Source organism: Beta vulgaris, chromosome 3 (assembly GCF_026745355.1).
Source record: "Beta vulgaris subsp. vulgaris cultivar EL10 chromosome 3, EL10.2, whole genome shotgun sequence".
Lineage (NCBI taxonomy): Eukaryota > Viridiplantae > Streptophyta > Magnoliopsida > Caryophyllales > Amaranthaceae > Beta > Beta vulgaris.
In genome coordinates this window covers 18,349,000-18,373,069 of record NC_079204.1, presented here as the reverse complement: position 1 = coordinate 18,373,069, position 24,070 = coordinate 18,349,000, and the positions used below count along the sequence as shown (strand labels likewise).

At 38.5% G+C, this 24,070-nt stretch overlaps 1 protein-coding gene and 1 non-coding gene across 3 annotated transcripts; both read left to right on the top strand.

Moving 5' to 3' along the window:
- The first annotated feature begins 2,262 nt into the window (after positions 1–2,262).
- On the top strand, positions 2,263–23,077 carry LOC104889073 (la-related protein 6B). 2 transcript variants are annotated; one of them, XM_048641225.2, is made up of 10 exons: positions 2,263–3,079; positions 7,803–7,884; positions 8,221–8,315; positions 8,474–8,545; positions 8,757–8,836; positions 9,704–9,803; positions 20,052–20,099; positions 20,215–20,283; positions 20,808–20,957; positions 22,383–23,077. In XM_048641225.2, the coding sequence occupies exons 1-10, from the start codon at positions 2,486–2,488 to the stop codon at positions 22,680–22,682; spliced, it is 1,590 nt and encodes a 529-aa protein (XP_048497182.1). In that variant the 5' UTR covers positions 2,263–2,485; the 3' UTR covers positions 22,683–23,077. The 2 variants fall into 2 exon arrangements, with proteins under 2 accessions (XP_048497182.1, XP_010672517.2); XM_010674215.4 differs by having other exon boundaries at positions 2,270–3,079; positions 22,419–23,077.
- TRNAS-UGA (transfer RNA serine (anticodon UGA)) lies at positions 17,787–17,873 on the top strand. Its single transcript has one exon. It is a non-coding gene; the product is annotated as a tRNA-Ser (tRNA).
- Positions 23,078–24,070: the final 993 nt, after the last annotated feature.

The following is a 24,070-nucleotide window of genomic DNA, read 5'->3' as shown; positions in this document are numbered from 1 at the left end:
GTGGTGGATTGTCTCATATTTATTATATATGGAGTAGTTACTCCTTTGGTCTGATGGTATTCTTTGACTATGAGCTTTTGTTATGTATACATGGAGCTGCGACTCTTCGTGCTTTTCTAAATACATGCATAACTAATTTGCATACTCAGAACTTGTGCCAAAGAGTACTTGTGATAATCTAATTTTTATTTTTTTAAAAAAATAGGTCAGTTTCGGGTACTTCAGATCAAAGCCTAATGGAAGCCAATAACTTCGGGTTCCTTTCAAATCAGATTAACTTCGGATCGGATTGATTCCAAATCGATCAAGATCATATCGGATTATTCAGATTTCAATTCGGATGAGTTTCAGATCAATATTATTTCGGACCGAACCGGATCGTTCAGATTCTGATCAACGTTTGGACCATATGGTTCGAACCTAGATCAGACCAATATCAGATATTTCAGACCTAATTTTTGGATAAGGACCAACTTTACCAAGTCTAGATACATCACTTTCTCAAATTAGCCTTCTCAAAATCTCCATACACATTCTTTTCTAGACTTTTTCCTCCTCGTCAAATCAAGACTCCTTAGAACTGTTATGCTCATCATGTACCGCATAAGATATATTATATACGCTACACAAATTAGTGTCACAACCAACTGAATTTGTTGACATTTCTTCTTCCTCCTTGATATTTGGTTATAACAGTCCATTTCTGAAACGAAACAAACCTCCTAGAATTATCATTGCACCCCACCACCAACAACACATAAATTAACATCCATAAATTATATATCACATAACAAACCAGACCAAGTATGTTCACTAACTGATACTTCAACCCAATTACTAGTAGGTCTAAGGAAAAATGAAGGAGAGTCAAAGATGAGTGAACTGCTAAGCATAGTATCCAAATGCAAAGTACCTCGAACGCAACCTAATATACATGAAGTTTTGAAACTATCAGCAGAACAGTTATAACAACAATAGTAGAACAATTTTCACTTGTATGTATAATCCAAGACAACTTGAGCAATAGTTTGTTAAAGATCCTAGAACATATGCATAAGTCAGAATAAACATAATTACATCCCAAAACAAGAACAATTACCTTCAAAAAATAGAAGAATACCCAACAAATAACATCAAACAGTAGCAAGATAAGGCAAAAAAAAACTGCAACACAAAGCTGGAAACATCAAATGAAACATAGATAGAAGAATACCAACAAAACTGGAGCAGCAGGACAAAGTCAATAACAACATCAAGACAAGTATAATAGTAGCAAGATAAGGCAAAAAATCCTAGTTTTAAGAAGAATGTAGAGATGGATACCTAAGCTTGCAATTGTTGAAATAACAATGCAAATCTTCGCAATCCCTTTGATATGAGGAGAATTCGACAAAAAACAAGAATAAAAGCATCAATATAGTGAAAATCGCACACAAATACTATAAAATCACTCGAAAATTACCTATGAAAAAGAGATGATTGATTGCTCTTGCGCAAACATCATTTTTGCAGCAAATTTGAAGAATTTCACAGCAGTTTTAAAAATTTTCGAGCAGATTTTGAAGAATTTTGAGCATATAATAGACATATAGAGGAGACAGATAAAGGGGACGGAAAGGAGGTGAAGGGTTTGAGTCCAATAACGTAATTTATTTCCTCTAGTGGGAGGAAGGTTTCAAAATGGATGAATGAGAATTGACCTAGTTAGGAGTAAAAAAATAGACAAACCAACCGAACATATAATAAGGGAGTATGTTACCTCAATTGGTTTCCAAGCTTAACTTAAAAATCTGCCAACCAAACCGACCCTAATACTCTAATCATACCCCTAATACTCCATTACGAGAAACACCCTAGAAGTCCATGTCCTCGAAAATTGTTACACTCATTTCGTTACAAAGAAAGTAGATTAAACCAAACCAAAACATAAAAAATTCAAACCAAATTGCCTTATTTCAAGCAAAGAAAACAAAACCACACTCACCCATTTATCTCACTCTCTCATCTCAAAATTACCATCCCCTCAAACAAAAAACGAAGCCACATTGTAAGACAAATTCTATGGGTTCTACCCCCTACTCGATTTGCACCCGAAAGAAAAAAAAAGGTTATACCTGATCTATCATTGTTCTTGACCACAGTGCACAAATGGGACCCAAATGTCCCATCAAGCTGAGTAAGACCAATCAAATCATACTCAATCCATAATATTTTTCCTCCAAACAAAAAATCCTAAAATAAAAATCCATAAACCATTATAGTAGGTCCCACCACCCACTCCTTTAACCCCCTTCCCTCTTCTTATTCCTCCGCCTTCGCCGTTTTCTCTCTCCTCCTATATAACCTCCTTAACCGGTGTCGAATTTTTCTCCACCGATATTATCTCTCCATTTCTCTCTCCACTTCCTCTCTCTCTCTCTCCTTTTTTTTTTTTCCCTTTTTCGGGGAGTCAATCTCTCCCCTAAAACCCTAGAAAATCCTAAAAATGGCGGATCAAACCTCCGAAAAAACCCTAGATTCTACTCCTCCACTTTCCGATCAACCTCAATCGATCGATTCTCCGACGATGGATACCTCCGAGTCAGGCTCGTTGACTCGAAATTCGTCCTCCAGCAAACTCAATGCGAAGGCGCCGGAGTTCGTGCCGAAGAAGCCGATTTCGCCGACTCCGACGAGTGCGATTTCTGCCGCCGATCCTAGAGTGATGATCGTTCCTCCTCCCCCGCCTCCTCCGCCGGCGATGGTTCATGTTTATCCTGCACCACCATCGGCGCAGGTTAATGCGGCGTTTCCGGTTATTCCGTTGCCTCACTTGAATCATCACCATCATCATCATAATCAGAATCATCCGCATCATCATCATCATAATGATCATCATCACCATCATAGAAATGACCATCATAGGAATGATCATCATCGGAATCATCATCATAAGCATCATCAGCATCAGGGAGGGAGCAGTGGAGAGCAGCAGGAGGGAGTGAGTCAAGGGGATAAGGATCAAGGACAGGGTAATAATGCTGTTTCAAGGAGTAATAATGGCTTGTCCGATGAGAATACGCAGAAACTCATCAATCAGGTGTGTCTTTGCATTCTCATTATGTTGACGTTTTCAATATCTGACTATTGAATTGGTGTCAGTCAAGTTTTTTAAGTTTACTTTTTTCGTTTATATTAAGCGACTTTTTGATCAAAAGTACCTCCTCCGTTGCAACATATAGAAATGGCACATGAAATGTTGTAAGTATTGTAAATCATCCCAGAAAGTAAAATATCGGAATTATGAAGAGAGGAGGTAGTATATATTTGATGGAAATTTATTTTGGGTAATGTATCATCCAATGGAGCTGTATGTGATGGCTGGTGCTCGTGATGAACTCTATGCACTGTGGTGTGAGGAGTTGAGGACTGAAGGGACATTTTTTGCTTGTAATGAGTATATACAGCGGTTGTTTTTTAATTGAGAGAGTGTCGTCAAGTTTTGTGTTTTGGCTGACACTTAAGTTTAGATGTTAGATTATTATTCAGGTTATGAATTAGCGTGGGAGACTTAGTTTGCTTACTCACTTATAGGTATTAGATACCCAGATGTTTCGTTTTAATTCGGACTTCAAGTAGCTTAATGGGTTAAAGTGTTGGGGTTGGTATCTAGGGATCAAATTCCGTCCACATGATTTTCCTTTGTGGCTCATTAAACATTAAAAGAAACTAAGGTTAAATCATCGTTTTAAGAAATTGGACTTGTAAGAAAATTAAGGTTACAATATTTAGTGGTATGATTGGGATCTCCAAAAATTTTGCTAGCGGAGGTTATGGAATGTTGTATTATTAGGAATCCCATTGGTGGAGTGCATTATTAGCTTCAATACATGGGACAATATTACTAGATACTCTATTTGACTTGTGTTGCTAAATTGTAGGGGGTGCTAGTTTTGGTGATCCGGGTTTAATTTGGTAAGTGGGTCTCAATAGGTTGCAACTTGTCTATTGTTCCCGCTCTCCTTAGTATCCTAGGAAGGGTAATCAACTGATTGGTACATATTCAAACTACAATCCTTTGACACATTGGTATAATTAACTTGTCGGTTGCATGAGTATAAAAATATATAACTAGAGGGATATACAATACACCCTGTGTTTTGTTTGTATATCTAGATTGAGGCTTAGAATATAATAGTGTTTGATTTTTCTATTTTGTTTCTAGTTCTGTTGCTAATGTAGCTTCTTTTTGTTGTTTCCTGTTCACTTTCACAAATAAATTAGTATAGACTACATCTATTATGTCATTCCTCCCTCTCCCACAATTGACCATACCACCACTATATGTTTAAACACATTGTTGGCAACTATTACATGCAATAAGAGGGGATGGATCAAGGCATTGTTTTATTGCTAGAATGGATGATCCTTGCAATGGATTTGCTGACATTAGTGATGATTTATAAGCAGGTCTCTTGGTGTTTTTTTTTTTTTTTTTGAAAAAACTCGAGCAAGGAAGGCCTTTGGTGGGCGAAATACACAAAGAGCCTTATTCTTGGATGGTTGGAGTCGGCCTAGTGTGTGTTTGTTCTAGGATTGGTGTTGCTAGCTGCTAAAGTGTTTGTGTAAGAAGGTTATCTGTTGTTGTGTCAGGAGCTATAGCTAGAGTAAGTGAAAGAGGTAATTGGTAAATTTGTGGTCGAAGAGTGGGTAAATCATTAAAAAATTTGTTCTAGTTGTGAAAGAGAAGGGTTAAGCTAAGGCTAATAAGGGGGAAAAAGTGAAGTCTCTATAAAAAAATTTTGGATTAAGGAATTGAAGACACGCTCCCGATTTTACATATGTTATTGTGTTAGATAGTTTTTTTAATACAAATATGGCAAAAGGTTGCATCTTTCATACCAATGCAGCTAATTTGCATCATTAGGAGAGTGTTCATTTTGAGTTTAATAGAAGTTGATGTCCTACAGGAGGGCAAGACTTAAATCATGATTCTTTGAAACTCGAAGGAATACCTTTTATCAAGTATAAGAAAAGTAAGATGTTGGATATGATTAGTTACTTTATCATTTGATGAGTTATGGGGTAGTAAATTAGAGGCAAGAAAAGTAAGGTAGTTCATAAGATGTGAGAAATATGCACATATGTGATATGTGATAAAGAAGCTTAGAGATTAAGAGTTTTCGTTGTTTGTTTAACCACAATTGTTGGCGAATTACGTTATAGAAATATTAATGTTTTGGAATGCATGATTGGATGGTTAACCTACTATACTAGAATCTATGATGTGCAAAATGAGAATCAATTCATTTGTTTCTTAAAAAAATTTAAAGGAAGCTATTGATGTTTGAGTTTTAAGGTACCTTTTGTATAATAATCAAAGTAAAGAGAGAAGATGAGTCTGAATTTTGTTTAACCTAATTTTCTTTTTCTTTCCCTAGTATATTTTGGCTCTTCCTTGGACCTCTTATATTGCGAAAAAGTCATGTAGGGATGAACTGACATTTACCTCGACCCTTGAGCAATGCCCATGTGCCTTCACTACATAGCTATCGTAGTAGCTCATTGAGCATGTGAAATTTAGCCCAATGCCACACCTCTCTTGTTTTTCTTGATTCTCTTTTTATAGTGTACAATGTTGGATGTATATAATAATCATTATTTCGTTAGTCATCAGCAATTGTCATAGACTGTAAGGTGTGAGGATGGAGTAGATGGAAGGAGTATGGAAATGCTTAGTGTAGGACAGAGGTCGTTTCCAATAGTTTTTTCTTTAATATTTCTTTCTCTTTGCTTCTATGGTGAGTATTTGTTGATGCAAAAATGCAAACAAGCAAATGACACCCTATTTCTATGGATCCAAAGTCCAGAGTTCCCAAAAGATTCTTTGCAAACGTGTGAGCACTCTATGAAATGAAGATTAACAAAAATAGATGAGCAATTAATGTAGATATACTTTTAGTAGGGCAAAATAGCAATTATAAGGGATGTATAGACAAACTAGAAAGTAGAAACATAAAAGATAGATTAATCAAGCATAGCTCCTCATTGTGTAGAAAGCACATTCGGTATAAATTGAATCTAGAGCATAGTGATCTTTGAACCTTGATTAAACTAACATCCACTCCTAGGCTAGGATAAACTAAACTACGGAACTAAAGAAACTACTTGATATGAGGTTGATGTGTTTGTTGCTGTGTGTTGTTTGATCATAGTCTCATAGATGATCCTCTATTTATAGCCTGAGACCCTTGACTATTGTAGTTAATTTCTTCTCACTTCTTTTTCCTAAAGACCTTCATTTCTTTTGGAGCCACTGTCTCGTGCCCCCTTTTCATGTGATAATTTCTGCCAAAAAAACAAATTGCATTCTTCGTTGATTCCAAATTTCCAACTGTTTTCCATCTAGGAGATCAGTCTGCACTAGGATTCATATGCATAAATATATATCAAGGAATGACTGCTATGCTTCAACGTATTTCACCAGAGTCAGTAGAAGTTTGACCAACATTCTTTGTTGACTTTTGTTTTTTTGACTTCTGTTGACTTGAATTTTGTGGACTGTCTTCTTGGAATGGGTTAAAAAAAAAAGGTATGTAATATATCCCTTACATTAGGGCCTATAGAGCCGTTTTAAAAATGTGAGGAATAGTATTCAATGAGCATTTATTTCCAACTGTAACTATAACCAAGAGTCAGGTGTCCATATCGCAAACATCCTAAATGCTGTAACCGATTGTGGTAGTTGAATGTTGTCATAGATGTGATAGATCTATATAATGTTGAGACAAGCTGGTTAAAATATTGAAAGTGAAGATGGAGGTAGAAGGTGAGATGATGAAGAGTAAGGTTGAAGGGTGATGTAAGAGAGGAGCAGCATGAGTTTGTATCTAGGTACAGTGAGCTGCATAGAGTAATCTGCTCATTGATTATTGCTTACCTCTGATTTTGTGTGGTGGATGCTGTATTCTACTCTACTCTTTTCAGTTTTAGATGTAAAAGTAGATGGGAGTGAGGTTAATGTGGTTGGTATGTGGCACTGGCCACCAAGCTTCCAAATCTAAGAATTATCGCCAACTCTTAACTCCCCTACAAAGCCCAAAAGGAAAGAAAGCTCTTTTCATCTGTTGTAGGCGGAGAAAGGAGAGACTAAGTTGAGTGTCCTTGGCCCAAGCTGTGGTTGAATATCAAATTTGGTGGAAATTTTGATCGTAGGTTTGTCCAATGTATTTTCTAAGGTTGTCTCAGAGAGCTGGAGCATTCAGATCACTTAGATTTTCTCTACCACCCATTTCTTTGAGGGGTAGGTGTACAATGAGGATCTCTAGGTAGAGTTCAAGTTGGACAATGATTCCTTTAATGTACACTTCTTACTGATCTCAGCTTCATTTCTGTTGACTACACTTCATACTTCTGATAAAGATGCTGTTATGTCTCGTTACTCAAATCGAGTTCTGAATTCTGATTGACATGAATACTTCTGAATTCTGATAAGTTATGTGATGCATAGTTGTGTCTTACATATGGTGCAGTCACTGGGAAATAGAGTGACAACAGACAATCTTCTCTTAAGGGGTATTGAACTGCATGGCAGAGGGAATATCTATGTATTAGTCTTTCGTACTATTGATGCTGCGTGCCTGCATCCCATTAATCTGAGGGATGTGCAATAACTCAAGTTTGTATTCTATGAGTAATCTTAACTCTCTTGTAGGTTATATCTTTCCTCTTTGAAACAAAGATCATTGTCATTTTAACATGCAACCAATTTGACCTTCTTATTTGTCTGTCTTGTACAAACTAATAAATGAAAGCATTTTTAGGTTGAGTATTACTTCAGTGATGTGAATCTGGCTACAACTGATCATCTAGTGAGGTTCATCAACAAGGATCCTGAAGGATTTGGTATGATTGTGCTACTTCTAATTATTGATTCTTTTATATATTTATATACTCGAACCTTCAAAATCATCATCTTCTTTCCTTTTTCTTTTTTGCATAAAATTATAATCCACTCAGGTTGGTTTGGCTCCAATTTTTTGAATTATAGCTCAGTGTTTAGGTTAGTTGGCTTTGGAGCCTCTCCACACTGTCGGTCAACTTCAATGAAGTAATATACTGTGAAAAATGGCAATCTTTCATTCCTCATGTTTTAGTTGGCATAAGAGCTTTCCTTTTTTTTTTTTGCTTAATGAAGTACCCTTAAGTTGTGACATTTTCGTGGTTACGATGCATATGTAGTGCCAATATCTGTGGTTGCATCTTTCAAGAAGATCAAGGCCCTCATAAGCAGTAATTCTCAGCTTGCAGCTGTACTACGTAACTCATCAAAGCTTGTAAGCCCTACATCTCTTATGAAAGTTTACTTTCTTTGTGAATGCTTATCCATGCCTTATCATGATAGTTTACTTTCTAGTTTACAGTTATATCCTGCTTACTAATCCACTCTGTTTCATATTTTCTTACTGAGCTGTCTTGGCTGTTACCTTGTCAGGTAGTTAGTGAAGATGGGAAGAAAGTGAAGCGCTTGCATCCTCTAACTGGGCCCGATATGGAAGAGCTGCAAGTACGGCACTTGTTTTTTACCCCTGTTTACAAGTTTTCTATCAATACGGACTTTATATTAACTAATGGGTTCGGTTTGACATTTGTTTAGTAATTTTTGCATTTGTTTATTGTCTGCGCAGACTACCAAACTCCTGTGTATCATCTAACATCTGTTCTATTGTTTTTTAATGAGAACTTCTGACATCTGAACTATTTGCGTTTATGTATAGGCTCGAATAATTGTAGCTGAAAATTTACCCGAGGATCATTGTCACCAGAATCTCATGAAAGTTTTCTCAACTGTGGGGAGGTACTTGTTCATTTCCCTTGACAAATGCATCTGTTGAGTTCTAATCTTTAAAAGCTTTTGGAAACAATCAGCCTCATAAAGGATCCCATTGATGAAACGTTGGGACATCAGTTGATCTGTCTTAGGCTATGTTCAATACATAGTCAATTTATATCAAATTTAGCCTACATTAAAAAATCTGATTTAGCTGTAATGAAGTACCCCTTTCCTCCCTTTTTGTTTTTCCTACTTGGCCTTGCACATGTGCCAAGGTTTGTGTCACAAGAACAAGCCATTTTGTTTTTTTAAAATATTATAATTTTGCGGAGAATCTATCTTACTTTTTGCAAGGGGGCATATCATTACTTGGACAGATAAAACTAGAAGTATATGCAGAAGTAGGAAGAATAAAGCGGAATAAATAAAGACTGGAAGTCGAAAGAATCGAATGGGACGAAAGGTTTACAGAATTTTTAGCAATATTATTAATTATGAGAGAGAGAGAGAGAGAGAGAGAGAGAGAGAGAGAGAGAGAGAGAGAGAGAGAGAGAGAGAGAGAGGAAAGCGAGAAAATATGTTTAACATAAATTTTAATAATGTTGAGATCAAACTAGACAAGATTAGATCAAATCGGACCAGATAAAATTTACATCAGTAATTATCAGGTTGACTGGACTTGATATAGCCTTCTAAGTTCTAACAAGCACAACTGGTAGAGAGGCTCTTTTGAAAGGTCCTTAAAGAGAATATTTCAAGACCGGAGTGTTATTAGAAGGAGAAGACTTGTAATTAGAGACAATTAAAAGCATTAGAAACAAAAAGAAAGAAAATGATAGCATGTTTACCTAATAATGTATGACTTCTAATAAACTTATTTATTTTCTCTAGTGTAAAGAGTATCCGTACCTGTCAGCCTCAACCTTCCAACACTGGTGCTTCATCAGCATCCAGGCCATCAAAAACTGATAATATGCTCTACTGCAACAAGGTAATTGTGGGCCTTCATTGGAATGCAATCTGTTTCTTCAACAATGCTTTGTTATCATAATTCGTTTCTTTATAGAACTATATATATATATATATATATATATATATATATATATATATATATATATATATATATATATATATATATATATATATATACCAAGGATCTCTTGGCCTAGTGGTTAAGATTGAGGTGTTGTGAATTTTAGGTCGCAGGTTCGAATCCCCCCTCCTCGTCTTTGTACTGCCTTCGTGGCTCATATGGATAAAAAAAAGATATATATTGTGTGACACTAACTTTTCAAGTTATCATTGTGTTTGATAAATTACTTTTGCAATGTTCTTTTGGATCTTTTATACCCTTCTAATTGGGATCACAAGTTCTTCATTTCTAAAAAAATGCCACAACCTGATTTTGCGGTTTGCTAATGTACAACTTTGACCATTAATATCTCTGATAATTATTAGTAAAAATGGTAACAGTTATCAAGATTAACAACATTTTACATAATAATGTATTTATTATTTATTCGTACAAAATATGTTCATATTTAGTATTGAGTAATGCAGAAGTCTAAGTGTTACAATTATTTACAAATGGAGGAACTAGATATTTAATTGATATCTATGCAGCTTATTGTTTTGGCCACAAATGATGACACTCATTCGGAGTGAAGACAGGCATGTATCAATGCCATTGGTTGGGCTTTACGATTTCTGCTATTTACACTTTTGTTGTTGAGGGAGGGGGAGTTTTATAAGGAGCAGAATTGCTCAGCTCTCTCTATTCCAAACTTTCTTAAGTTCGCCCCAAAGCCCTCCTCCGCTCTTCAAAAGAAAACCCCAAAAAGAAAATATCTGAAGTTGTGGCAGTAAAGGTGGGATAACTTGTTCCACAGCAGGGGGGGAATCTATCCCTTTTTTACCGAAACGGACATCCATATAAGAGTCTAAGGAATATGCCCACAATCGGGCGATAGACAGATATAATCCTACCAAACTTAGAGAAAGTCTTATTGCCCTAGAAGCCAAAACTCTTAACTAACTCTTAGGCGAAAGGCTTCCATGCTGAAGAGCCTGGTATGAAAGAAAGCTAGAACTCCGAGTACAGACAGAGAGAGGGAGATATTAAAATAGGCTGTTAGGAAGAATCAGCTGCAGATGTTAGAAAGTGAACTGTACTGCTGCATTCCGTAGAATTCCGGGAATTGGAACTGGCAAAAGAGGAGACTTTTGCATACCTTACTTACTAAGAGACTTTCGAAAGACCAACTCTTTTCGGGTATTGGTTGGACTGGCTGAAAGAGGATGACTCCGCTGACCACTCGTACCTTTCTGTCGAGCCTTCCCCTAGGCTACTGGACTTTCAGACAGGAAAAAAAGAACAGAAACTTTCACGCGAGACTGGCTAGATAATAAAGCTTGAAACTGGAGCGAAGCAACTCGACTAAATCATAGGTTAGCTTCCTTAGAAGGTTCAACTAGCGCTTAGAGTTCGGTGCGAGGATCAACTCCGTACCCTTCCTTCAGATATTGACTGCTTTGCACGAGCTGAGACAGTGTAGATAGATCCGGATAAGGCAAAGACCACATTCCTACTGCTATAACTAAGACTGGAAATTCCCTCAAAGAAAAACAGACTTTTTGTTGCATCGATCGATTGGCTTAGAAGTTGGAACCTTCTTTTCTCAACTCAAATGCTTCGAGTTTAAGTTAGTGTTCATTGCTTACTTGTAAATAGATATTAGAAGTTTCTCCTAAGTGGGATAGAAGGAAGATAATAGCGGATTTCCCACAAAATGAATTCTACCAAAGCATTCTCCTTTGAATTAGACCGCTCGCGACCTATGTCAATCAAAGGAATGAATGGTTGACAGGCGATGGATAAAAAGAAGTGGAAGAAAGATGTGCGATTACCACTTCGATTAAAGAGTAAGGTACTTTCTACTTGAACTTCTAAGGTAATGCCAATTTGCTTAAGGGAGGTTCTTACTTGACTTAGGTGTGAAGATACCAGTACATACAATGATAGAGGTAGCTTAGCTCCTTCGACGAGTTGGCTAGACTCTTATCGAAATTGCGTATATATAGAAAAAGAGATTCTGAATGAATTGCGCGGTAAATGTTTTTGTCTGAACCTCCCGTTCTCTCTCCGATAGCACGCAGCCGATAAGAGAGACAGATAGAAAGTGTGCAGTGAAGGATGTTTCGTTGTAACCAGTCTTTCTTGGAAAAAGGGCTCAAACAATGCCTGTCCCATGCGTTGTTGGTCAACAACCAACCACCTATACAGACTTTAACCACCATTTCTAGAGGCTTGACGGAGTTCAGCTGTCTGGAGGGAAGAATTCAAAATCAAAACGTTCTTATGCCTCAACTGGATCAATTTACTTATTTCACACAATTCTTCTGGTCATGCCTTTTCTTCCCGAAACTCACAAAGATAAAAGGAAGTGAGTTAGACAAAAAGAGAAGCAACTTGGACAAAAAGAAACGCAGCAACTTGGACAAAAAGAAACGAAGCAACTTAGACAAAAAGCAACGAAGTGACTTAGACAAATCTTTTTTGTCGATAACCTCAGACCAATCAATCGAATATTGATTAATACATAATCGATCGAACACTACTTGAAAACGACTCTTCTGATCAATCCAAGGTTTCTTCAACCAAACTCATCAATCACATCTAGCTTCTTCTGAGATATAAAAATCCCAGATTCAGAGTGATCAACTTCTAACCCAAACCTCAGTTTACCTAAATCCTTCATCTTCCTGTTTTTGGACAAGAGGGTTTTCAGGTTCTCAATCTCTTGCTGGTTGTTTCCGGCAATTAGCAGATCATCAACATAAATGAGAATAGCAATGAAGCAGTCCCCTCTTAGTTTGAGAAAGAGTCTCCGTCCTGAACACAGAAGGAAGGTGGGTTTGTAAATGCTTGAACTGATTGATCTAAGTGAGCTACGAGGTTAGTCTTCTAGGATCAACTTGCTTCAAAGTTCCCATTCATTTATTTGTGAATTTCAGGAATGATCCTTGTCTAATAGTATACCTTCTTCGATCTCCCGAGGAAGGACTCCCATGGAGCAGTAGGCAAGTAGTGAATCATATCCCATTCTCTAACTAGAACTCCGAGTGCGAAAGGAAGCAAGGGAAGGTTTATAAATAAGAAAAAGAGTAAGGATGGAAGGAAGGCTGGTCTGAAGAAGTGGCAGCAGCATGCAACGTATTGGTGTTTCGGGAAGAAGGCTTTCAAGTCTTCTTTGGTGGGATCCGTAGTTCGTATCGTCTATTGGCTCCCAATTATCATTGCCTATCCGCTCGAAGCCTTAAAGTAAAGGACTGGGGAAGTCCATCAATACTGATCGTAGACAATTGACATTAAGTGGGAAGAGTAGACTTCAAGTATTGGACTTACGTGAGTTGGTCGGGTCAAGGGCCTGGGGCAGTCGCTACAGAGTAGGCTTGAAACCGAGCGGGAACATGGCGGGTAGTAGCCTTTAACAGTGCTGGTCTACCCCGATTTTCTTTCCCATTGAGAGGGACTGAAAGACTTGGTTTCGCCACCCCTATTTAATGAGTAGAGCTCTATTGAGAAAGACCTTGGAATTGGCCAATCACCAAGGGCGATGTTAGGTTAGCATTCTGTTATAACGAATAGAACGAACTCGAGTTCAGTTCACCGGTACGGCACAGGTCGGACGTTGGGATCGGAAGCTTCTAGACTAAGCCCTTATCCGGTCTGTCTGTAAACAATTATATGTCTGTCTTGGCTTTCTAAAGGGGCCCCACTCGGATGCAATTCTATTAGTCAAGGAACTCTCTTTACTGAAGAACTCGCTTTCCCTCGCTAGGGAAATGGCTTTTACTAGAAGGATTCTCCTACATATCCATACTAAAGGCAATGCAATTGACCGGGGAGATGCAAAGACAATAGAAAGCGCCTTACTGGCAAATACAACTGGTGTTACATCGTTTTTGTGCAATACACTTCCCTAAGCGGGCTTGAAGGCCTATTTTTCTAAGACTGGTGAGAAGTCCGCCGAATAAGATCAAATCGTATGATCCGGGCAATGCATGAGATGATAGGATAGAGAAAAGGTCCGGGATTGCTTTTATTGTCTTTTGCTTCCCCTATACAACTAAACAAAAAAATCTCCACATTCCCACTCGAGGTAAGCCCTTTTGTTTGTTCACGAGATGCTTTCACTAATCGACCCTCCTTTGGGAGGTCATAGATCTGAGGTTTCTTTGACACGCTTTGGACCAGCGCCTGGAAAGCAGGTCCTTTCTAAGCCGCCGGAAAGCTGTAACACTAGAGAAGCTACGACTCCCAACATTACCCTAAACCCACCCCGTCTAAAGAGCGCCCTCTTCATTCGCCTTAGGAAAAATCCCATTTCATTCGGGTTTTCTATTCTGAAATTCCTTATCCCCACTGGGGGAAGTAGCTAACCTAACTTCATATGAATTAGTAAGGAGGGAAAGCGAAGTAACTAAGGGGTATTACTGACGAGCTAGGAAAGGAGTTGCTCTCTTTCTCTTCCTTTACACAAGTCCATGCACCTATAGCTCGATCTACTAGCGCTCTCTTTCTCTTCCTTCCAGGTCAAGACCTTCGCTTGTTTTGTTGACCAAAGAGCGACCTTTCGTCCTTTCCATCTCCCACCCATGCATGATGCTTACGTCCTGTACTGAAAATCATACCAATTCAGATTGAGCCAAGAGCGGGAAAGCATAGAATGTGGGGTTGAGAAACTCGTTTTCGAGATGTTTCAAGATACTTGACTGAAAGAAGAGGGATGAAGTGACAATGAGGTCATTCAAGCATTTGGGCTTGCTTTGATGATGGGTAGGCTTGTTCCCTTCTGTGGTCTTTCATCGAAACAGGCCCAAGTCTTAATTTGTAGGATGGTCCATGTACATGTAGGCTTGGGTCTTTCATTCAGGCCCTATTGGGGCACCCTGTGGGCCAATGCGTATAAGCTTGGGCTTTACTAACGTGGCTCATTTGACGACTCAGTTAATGAATGTCACGAGTCCATTCGCATAGAATATTGAATCTTTTCCACGTTAGCTGATTGTACAAAGCTTGTTTGTTCACATAGGCAGTGTGATTTGGGGATCTTTTGTTTGCTCCGCAAGGTAGCAGAGCCAGCCGGTTTTTTCAATAAATAGGCATAAGAGTATTTGAACTGCAGAAAAGTAGTGCGGAGAACTAGTCAGAATTGGGCCTGCCATCCAATCGTGACATGGATGATCCGCCGAATCCATTGCTGATTTCACCACGATCAATTAGGTGAAACGGTTCTGCAAAGTTTGTTTGTTCATTCAAGCAGAGTGGTTATAGTAGTCAAAATTAGGTCTGCCATGCAATTCGTACTGCATGGCGAGACTCCTCTACCACTCTATAAATAGAGGCTCGATAAGTGTCTTCACTTCATCAAATTCAAATAAAATAAATTGATTACTTGTACGTATGGCTATGGATGTTGCAAACAGGCTTTTATGCAATTGCTGCTGAAATGAGGCAACTGCAAAATGAGATGGAAGAGCGTCGTAGAGTGCTAAACCTCTTTTTGAGGAGTGTTAGAACACTGGATCCTGCCAGGAAAGAAGCGCGCATTCGCGCTGCCATAGAGCGTATCGAGGATTTGGAGGGGAGTCAGCAAGCGCTGCGGGCGGAGCAGCAAGCACTCATAGTGCAGGCTGTCACTCACGGGAACCAGGAAGACTAGAATAGATTAGTCCGTCGACTCTTTCTAGAAGATTGAAATAAGTGTCTGTAGACGCAAAGTAGTGTGTAATACTCTCAATAGACGAAAATCTAGGAGATTTAGATAACGAAGAAGAAGTGTAATGGAAAAACGAAATCCGCTTTTTGTGATTTGCCTAAGAATCTTTTTGATATCAGTGAAAAGTCAAAAGATTGAATCTTGCCTATTGATAACCAGTTTCTTCCATCCATAACACCGTCTGAGATAAAGAAGAAGAAGACCATACATTAAAACAAACTACTTTGCGTCTACAGACACTTATTTCAATCTGATAGAAAGAGTCGACGGACTCTTCTATTCTAGTCTTCCTGGTGCCCGTGGGTGACAGCCTGCACTATGAGTGCTTGCTGCTCCGCCTGCAGCGCCTGCTGCCTCCCCTCCAAATCCTCGATACGCTCTATGGCAGCACGAATGCGCGCTTCTTTCCTGGCAGGATCCAGTGTTCTAACACTCCTCAAAAAGAGGTTTAGCACTCTACGGCGCTCTTCCATCTCATTTTGCAGTTGCCCCATTTAGGCAGCAATTGCATAAAGCCTGTTTGCAACATCCATAGTCATACGTGCAAGTAATCAATTTATTTTATTTGAATTTGATGAAGTGAAAACACTTATCGAGCCTCCATTTATAGAGTGGTAGAGGAGTCTCGCCATGCAGTACGAATTGCATGGCAGACCTAATTCTGACTACTATAACCACGCTGCTTGAATGAACAAACAAACTTTGCAGAACCGTTTCACCTAATTGATCGTGGTGAAGTCAGCAATGGATTCGGCGGATCATCCATGTCACGAATGGGATGGCAGGCCCAATTCTGACTAGTTCTTCGCACTACTTTTCTGCAGTTCAAATACTCTTATGCCTATTTAGTGAAAAACTGGCTGGCTCTGGCTACCTTGCGGAGCAAACAAAAGATTTCCAAATCACACTGCCTATATGAACAAACAAGCTTTGTACAACCAGCTTACGTGGAAAAAATTCCATATTCTATGCCAATGGACTCGTGACATCCATGTACTGAGTCGTCAAATGAGTCACGTTAATAAAGCCCAAGCTTATACGCATTGGCCCACAGGGTGCCCCAATAGGGCCCGAATGAAAGACCCAAGCCTACATGTACATGGACCATCCTACAAATTAAGACTTGGGCCTGTTTCGATGAAAGACCACAGAAGGGAACAAGCCTACCCATCATCAAAGCAAGCCCAAATGCTTGAATGACCTCATATGATGATGCTCTGTCTCTATGGATTGAGATGAAAAAAACTTCCCTCTCCATAGTAGGATTCTCTATGCCCATACCTCTGACGAACCGAATCAAGCAGTCTGATCATCCTTGTACGTCCCCCTCTTCTGTCAACCGTTGAAAGAGCATAACCCAGAACCCAGAAATGAACCATATCGATCCAAGGTTCCCAGGAAAGAGGGAAGGTTAAGCAGACCATAGGAAGAGCCTGTCCTGATGAAGTCAATCAGAGAGGACGGTTAGGTTCTTTCGTGAATCTCCTCATCTGCTTAGCTTATAGAATCACACTGTTATAGCTATAGATCGGCTCCAATCACAGACATTACAATCAATGGTTGGATGATCAATACCATCGACCTATTCCACTGCTGAATGACGGAAGCTTTTTCTTACTGATGGACTGATCCAGGGAGTTCAGACTGACGGTTAGATGGTTGTTCGCTTGTGTCCTTCTCTTCCTTCCCCACCTCCTTCGCGCAACTCCTCGCGTAAGGGCTTCGCTCGAGTGTCGTTCCCAGGGCTAAATAGGTATGATCCCATCCTTCCAAAAGAAGAGAGCTAGGCACCAGCTTCAGAATGAGAATCTTCAACGGAGATCCTTCCTTCAGTTTAGCAATCAATTAGATCCCGACTGCCTTAGCCTTGATGAAGCATAGCTTGCCGTTTGATGCTACTCTTGGGAACATTGAGACATCGACTTTAAAGCATCTCGTAGTTGATCGGTACTGCCATCAACAGTACCAACATGGACAAGGACTGCTGAACATGGATAGAACGAGAGTCGAACTCGCGACTCAATCACTCTTTTTGTTTGGAAGATCATTCGTTCTTCACTCTCTTGCTCTTTTTTACCCGCGGGGAGCGCAGCAACCAAGGTGCATATTATCATATAGAAACAAGCAAAGCGTAGCGAATCACATAGATAAGCCACTTACGCCTATTTCTTAGGCGTAAGGGCGGGCGAAGGGGATGGATGTCTGAGCGGTTGAAAGAGTCGGTCTTGAAAACCGAAGTATTGATAGGAATACCGGGGGTTCGAATCCCTCTCCATCCGCGAGGTCATAAGTTGATAAAGGGCATCTGAACGTAACGCTTCCTAGAGGACTCTTTCTTTTACTTTTAGTGCCAATTATGTGATGTATTATAAGATTTTTCTTAAATGATCTTAACATATATAGCGTCAGATGTTATGAAAGTAAGGCGATCCCCGAAAGCGAAGAAATGAAATCAAAGCGCATTGGAATCATCGATCATATAGAATGTGTGCCGCGAGTGACCCGTCTGCGCAAAGGCAGAATAGCGGATTGGCTTGTCTTGCCTCTATCTTCCGGGGACTCCTAGGGCTCTTTCAATTGGACTTGTCTCGCTTAACTCGTCGAGTAGTGACTCTCCCGGAATGAAGATCTGTTCGATCAGTATCCCGAAAAATCCTTAGAATGAGTAGCTCCTAGCCCCTGCTTCTATCATTGGTGCTATCATCGTATTATAATCATTCCCGCAGGACCTCTTTCTATCAATTGAATAAGAGAGAGGGTAGAAAAGAAGGGGATGGATGGCTGGGCCATGAGAAGGAACGCTAGCTAGATTCTTAACACATGCAAGTCGGACGGGGGGAAGAAGCGGGGTAGAGTAATTGGAAAAACTCATCAGGCTCATGCCCTGAAGATTACAGGTTCGAATCCTGTCCCCGCCTAAGAACTTTTTTTTTCATTTTGGGATTTGTTGTTTTTTCGGGAGGGAACAAGAGAATGAGGTTTGTTTCATTTTTAAAGAAATGCTTACCAAAGGAAGACAGGTTGGTTCGAGAACCCCTTGGTTAAAGGAAAGAGGGGTCCTGATTCCGGGACGGAGCCGTATGACGCGAGAGTGTCACGTACGGTTCCTTTGAGAAGGGTGTGATACCACCACCTATCAGGCCCGACGAGCGGTCCACGGAGCTGCATCCTTACTCACCTGGTCTATGCACATCGCTTTCTCCAGGAGGTTGGCCGCCTATCCTAGATCTTCCCATTTCCAAGAGGATCCCGGGCTCGATCTGGTTTAGTATCAAGGTGATTCTCTTTCTCTTTCTATATATATGGGTCCGTGCAGCATTTCCACGATATCGTTATGATCAATTAATGGGACTTGGCCGGAAAGTGTTCTTGCCTCTATCATTAGCTCGGGTAGTCGCCGTTTCTGGTGTTTTAGTCACCTTTCAATGGCTCCCTTAATTATGTGCGAGGAATTTCTCTATTGAGTAATGGGAAGCGGGCTACTCCCCGAAAATGTCCATAGTTGGTTGGGGATTCATTCGTTTCAAATGTTTTCAAGATACCTATAAATTCTTACACCAAGAATTGACAAGCGGACAAGATTCTTAGAGACGTTGAGCTCTTCCTGCAGTCTAGTCTTACTTTTTAAATAATGAAAATATTGTAATAGATACCTGACATTTGTTATGTGTTGTGGGGAATTTTATTAAATTTTTGATTATGGTCAAACTTGGTGGATTTCTTTTTTTTTTTTTTTTTTAGTTTTAGCCATGTGAAGTCTGTCCTCATAGACAGTTTCTGTATAATGGAATTTTAGTGGATCATGATGTAATTCTAACTTCCATAGAGGATTATAGGTTATTCTCATTACTGTATGCTGTATGCAGAAGGCTGTCCTTGTTTCGTCTGCTAGAATGAGAGGAGTTAGTAATTGCGTACCTATAACCTAGTAGTCCCTTTGGAAGCATTATCTTGCAAGGGATCCAAAATCTTAGTTACATGATATATTGAGCGCTCATTTGGTCGAATGTAGGAATTTAGCATTACGTAGGAAATAGTATTTCCCTTGAAGTTTCATTTCCTAGGATGTGGCAGAAGCTGTTTGGTTGATCATTCCTAGGTTCGTAAGTAAGTATCTTCCTCCATTTTGTAGGAAGTACGAACTTCCTTGGAAGTACAACTTCCTACATTATTTGTCAACCAAACTATCTCACCTAATTTTACTTCCTAGGAAGTTCTACTTCTAATGAATTTTATGTCAACCAAACAACCTCTTAGTATTATTTGACGTATTATAAATCAAACAGTTGATATGGTCTCTGGCACTAATTGAACACTGTGAAGTGTGAAGTACAGTGGCCACAGGAAGAGGCGTCAAACCTTTCAACAAAGTTTGCCGGTCATATTAGAAGTTAATTTGACCTGGTATCAGACTTAATGGCTGAGTTTTGATCAACAATTTTGTTTCTATTTTGTAGTTGCATGCGTTCGTGGAATATGAATCAATTGAGCTGGCTGAGAAAGCGGTATGAAATGTGTCATTTTACATGTTTTCTTTCGTATGAAAAACTCGCTTTTTCCTTTATCAGTTGCTTGGAAGGAAATGACATAATCTTCTTAACTCTTGTATACTTTTTGCAGATTGCTGAGCTAAATGATGAGGGCAACTGGAGGAATGGCTTAAGAGTTCGTGCATTGCTTAAACATGGGGTAGATGTTTCTCAACACTGTTTCCTTTTTTCCTCTTTGCGGAGGCTCTTGTTTTCTGGAAGGCGCATTTCCTTGGCTAAAAATTACACTTTATGTTGTACTTTCATGATCATAATGCCAAGTAAAGTGATGTCTTGCACCTTCTTATCTTTGGATTAGGAAAGGTAAACCGCGTAGGCTGGCTCCCAACATAATAAGCCAGCTTGAAGTGCACGATGTACCTGGTTGATGGTTTCTTCATCTAAGTTGATTTTGTCTTAAAGGGCTAAGGGCTCTGACATTGTTGTGTTGTATCTGTGAAAAGAAAACCCATTTGTCCTGCATGTTGATGGATGAATATTAAATTAAGAGGATGCAACTTCTAACCTACCACCCTTCCTGCCTTCTGTTTTAGATTAAGAATGAGTTTAAATGAACTTCACAATTTCTGGATATCTGCTTTATATCAAGAGTTTGTTAAGCTCAAGAATGCATGTCCATGTCTGTGGCTTTCTTATATAATTTTTCATTCTTTTTGGTATCAGTCTAAAACTGCACAAACACGGGGGAAGAAATCTGGGAATGAAGGTGAAGTGACATGTGAGGAAGAGGATGCTTCCACATCCGAGCAAAACCAGAATGAGAAACCATCAGAAGACCTTTCAACACAGCCTGATGTCCACTCTCAGGAGCATGTAAGTGTTTTTGTCGTCTTTATTATTGTTGCTTTTTTCTTAGTGGTTGGGACTTGTGACAAAGTCTGAAAGATTTCATTTTCAATGATAAATTGTAAGAACTGATCTACGAATTTAAATTAATTTATCATATGAACTTTAGATTGTTTTCAAGAAATACTTTGGTTATTTATCTTAATAATGCTCACTAAATAGTTTGGTAATTATATTTTAATCATGCTCACTAAATGCTTAGAGCGGGAGCCTCATTGGGAGTATTGTGATAATTTTGTTTTTCACTAATTGTATCTTTTAATGGTCAAATTTTGACCTGAATTGCTAAAATGAACATTTTAGGAACGGAGGATGTTTATTGGTTTCAGTGACAAACGTTTTTGAACAATTACTGGATCTTCTGAAATTGATGGGTTTATCATGAGTTGCTTCTTCTTGTCTTGAAATTTTCCCTCTGTTCCTGACTTCTGAAATATAGGACATGAGTTATTCATAGTTTCACACTGCAAGTCAACTGACAAAGTCTTAGGCACTTATTTTTTATTGCCAAGTTTCCTAGCTTCCCTTCTTTTCTCTCTATATGACTACTTGAAGAATGTTCAAATGGGAGGATATAGTAGCAAATTAATTTTTATTTTTTCTTCATATGAGGGCCAAGGGCTCCTTAATATGTGAACTACTCCTACAAGGCTACAACATTAATAGCCATATATTTCGAAATAGAGTGAGTACTCTGTATTTTCCTGCTTGGAACCTCCAAACATATAGTTCACATTCTTATACTTATTCCTAGTTTTAATTTGCTTGTCAATTCATAATGAAAAGCTAAGCCTGTGAACATCTGTCTCCTTCCACTCCACATTAATTGAAGATTGTCCACTCTGTTTTTTTATGCTGCTTGGAATGTCAAATCCGCTGGTTCTAACTTCTATGGACTGAAGCTCATAAATGGTCAAGTAGCTTATAGTAATGGAATTGAATATATCAATTATAAAGCATATGATATAATTGACCATTAGATTCTTTTCACTTTTATCACATATTTCCTCCGTTCTTTTTCTATTGCAGCATTTGGGTTTTTACACTATTCACCCACCACCCTTTCACTATCTATTGTGATCAAACTGTAAAGGAAACATATAATCATGTAGGGTCTTGTTAGGTTGGTCTTGATGTTTATTTTCAAAATATCGAATTTTTATAAATTTTAATGGAAAGTAATTACAAATAGTAATAGTTAAGCTGTGCATTGGCAAGCATGAAAACTCAATTTTTTGCAATAGAAAAAGAACATAGGAAGTATTATTTTTAACCCTTACCTTTTCAGTAAAATATTTGTTTTCTGTGTGCTTATTAAGCATTTTCTTGCTAAATTAGGCAGCTCAATGTCAGAGTCTGTAGATTAATAGCTTCTTAACTTTTTAAATTCAGGAGCTGATAATTAGAGTATGCCGTGTCATTGAACAGGTGGAGGAGCAGACCTTGGAAAAAGAGGGCGGGCAGAAAAAGACCCGTAATCGGGGCCGTGGAAAAGGGCGTGGAAGGGGTCATCATAATCATCATCAGAATAATAGAGGAATACACGTGGGATCCCCACCTATTAACAATGCAATGAATGGTGAGCACCCTATTGTAGCAAAGCAGCAGCCCCCTGGCCCTCGTATGCCTGATGGCACCAGAGGTTTCTCCATGGGCAGAGGGAGACCAGTTGCTGTCAATACAACAGCTTAAAAGCAAGTTACCTGCCCCCATTTGGTTGATTGAGTTCTTTCTATTTCGTGTTCTTCCAGAGTCTGTGTGTGGCTGTGTGCTGAGTGCTGGGTGCTGGGTGCTTGTGAGGGGGAGAGTTTTGCTTTGTGGGTTAATGGCAGGGGTTTAGAGCAAGCTATTAGTTTGGCTTTTAATCCTATGTTGTGCTGTGATTGTCATTTGCATCCAGGGAAAAAGATGATGTCGAAAATGTATTGTGCCTATTTTTTCTTATGAAATCCCCTCTCCCCTTCCGAAAAAAGGGGATAAAAAAAAAGAAAGAAAAATGTAGAAAGTAGAACCATGAACCTCGGATTATATACCTGTAGAGTTGTGAATGAAGAACTTACAATGAAATGCAAGTCATATGTAACTTATTATGGCCTCTCTTTCTTTTGTGGATTTAATCATGCAGATTCTTTACATATTCATATGTAACAAGTTACAAATACTGAATCAGACACCATCTGCATTTACAAATATTGAATACCAAAAAATTCAGAAGATGGACATTTTCAAAAGGAAAAAAAAAACAAGATTGATGCCAATTTTGTCAAAACGTCCAAAAATGTAGAAGAAAGATTTTTTCATATGAGTCATATGATTCATAATTTTATATAAAATCAATTAATAATTTCTGATCTAAAAAACACTCATACCTATTTTAATATTTTCAAAAATTTCAACAGGAAAAAAAAGTTATACATAGCAAACTTACTCAGACGAATCTTCCACAATTTGAGAAGGAAACATTATTGAATGAGATCGAAAAGGCTAGCTTTGATTGTTGTTGTCCAAAAAGTTGCAATGATAAATTCATGAAAAGCTCAATGACCAAGATTAAAGAGGTGATGAAAGAGAGAGAAGAGAGATAATCGAGGTGACGAAAGAGAAAGATTAGAGAAAAGGGGTCAAGAATTCCACAATAATTTGTTTCCTTTTAACTAAATGACGACTAACATTTTTGTTACCATTGGATAATGGAAAACAACAAATGATTTGCCTATTACCAAGTAACAAATGGAGTTTTTTGAATCAAACATGGTGAAAAGGAATGGTAATGTTGTTTCTATTTCCAGTCATTATTTTCGATGACTAAATACGGTGATTAAATTAAACAACTACTCAAAAAATAATAAAAAAAAGCAATAATAATTCAACTTTTAATGATTTTTTTAGAAAAATCTCAACTATACAAGTTCTAATGACTAACCTACCTTTTTTTTTAAACAATTCTATTTCTTTATTAACTTGTTGAACAAGTGAAATAAAATGATGTGTCAACTTCTTGTTGATGCCTTTTTATTTCCTTAACTTCATCTCTCTTCTTTTTTCTTCGTTGCCTTGTCTTGCCTTGCCTTGCCTTGCAA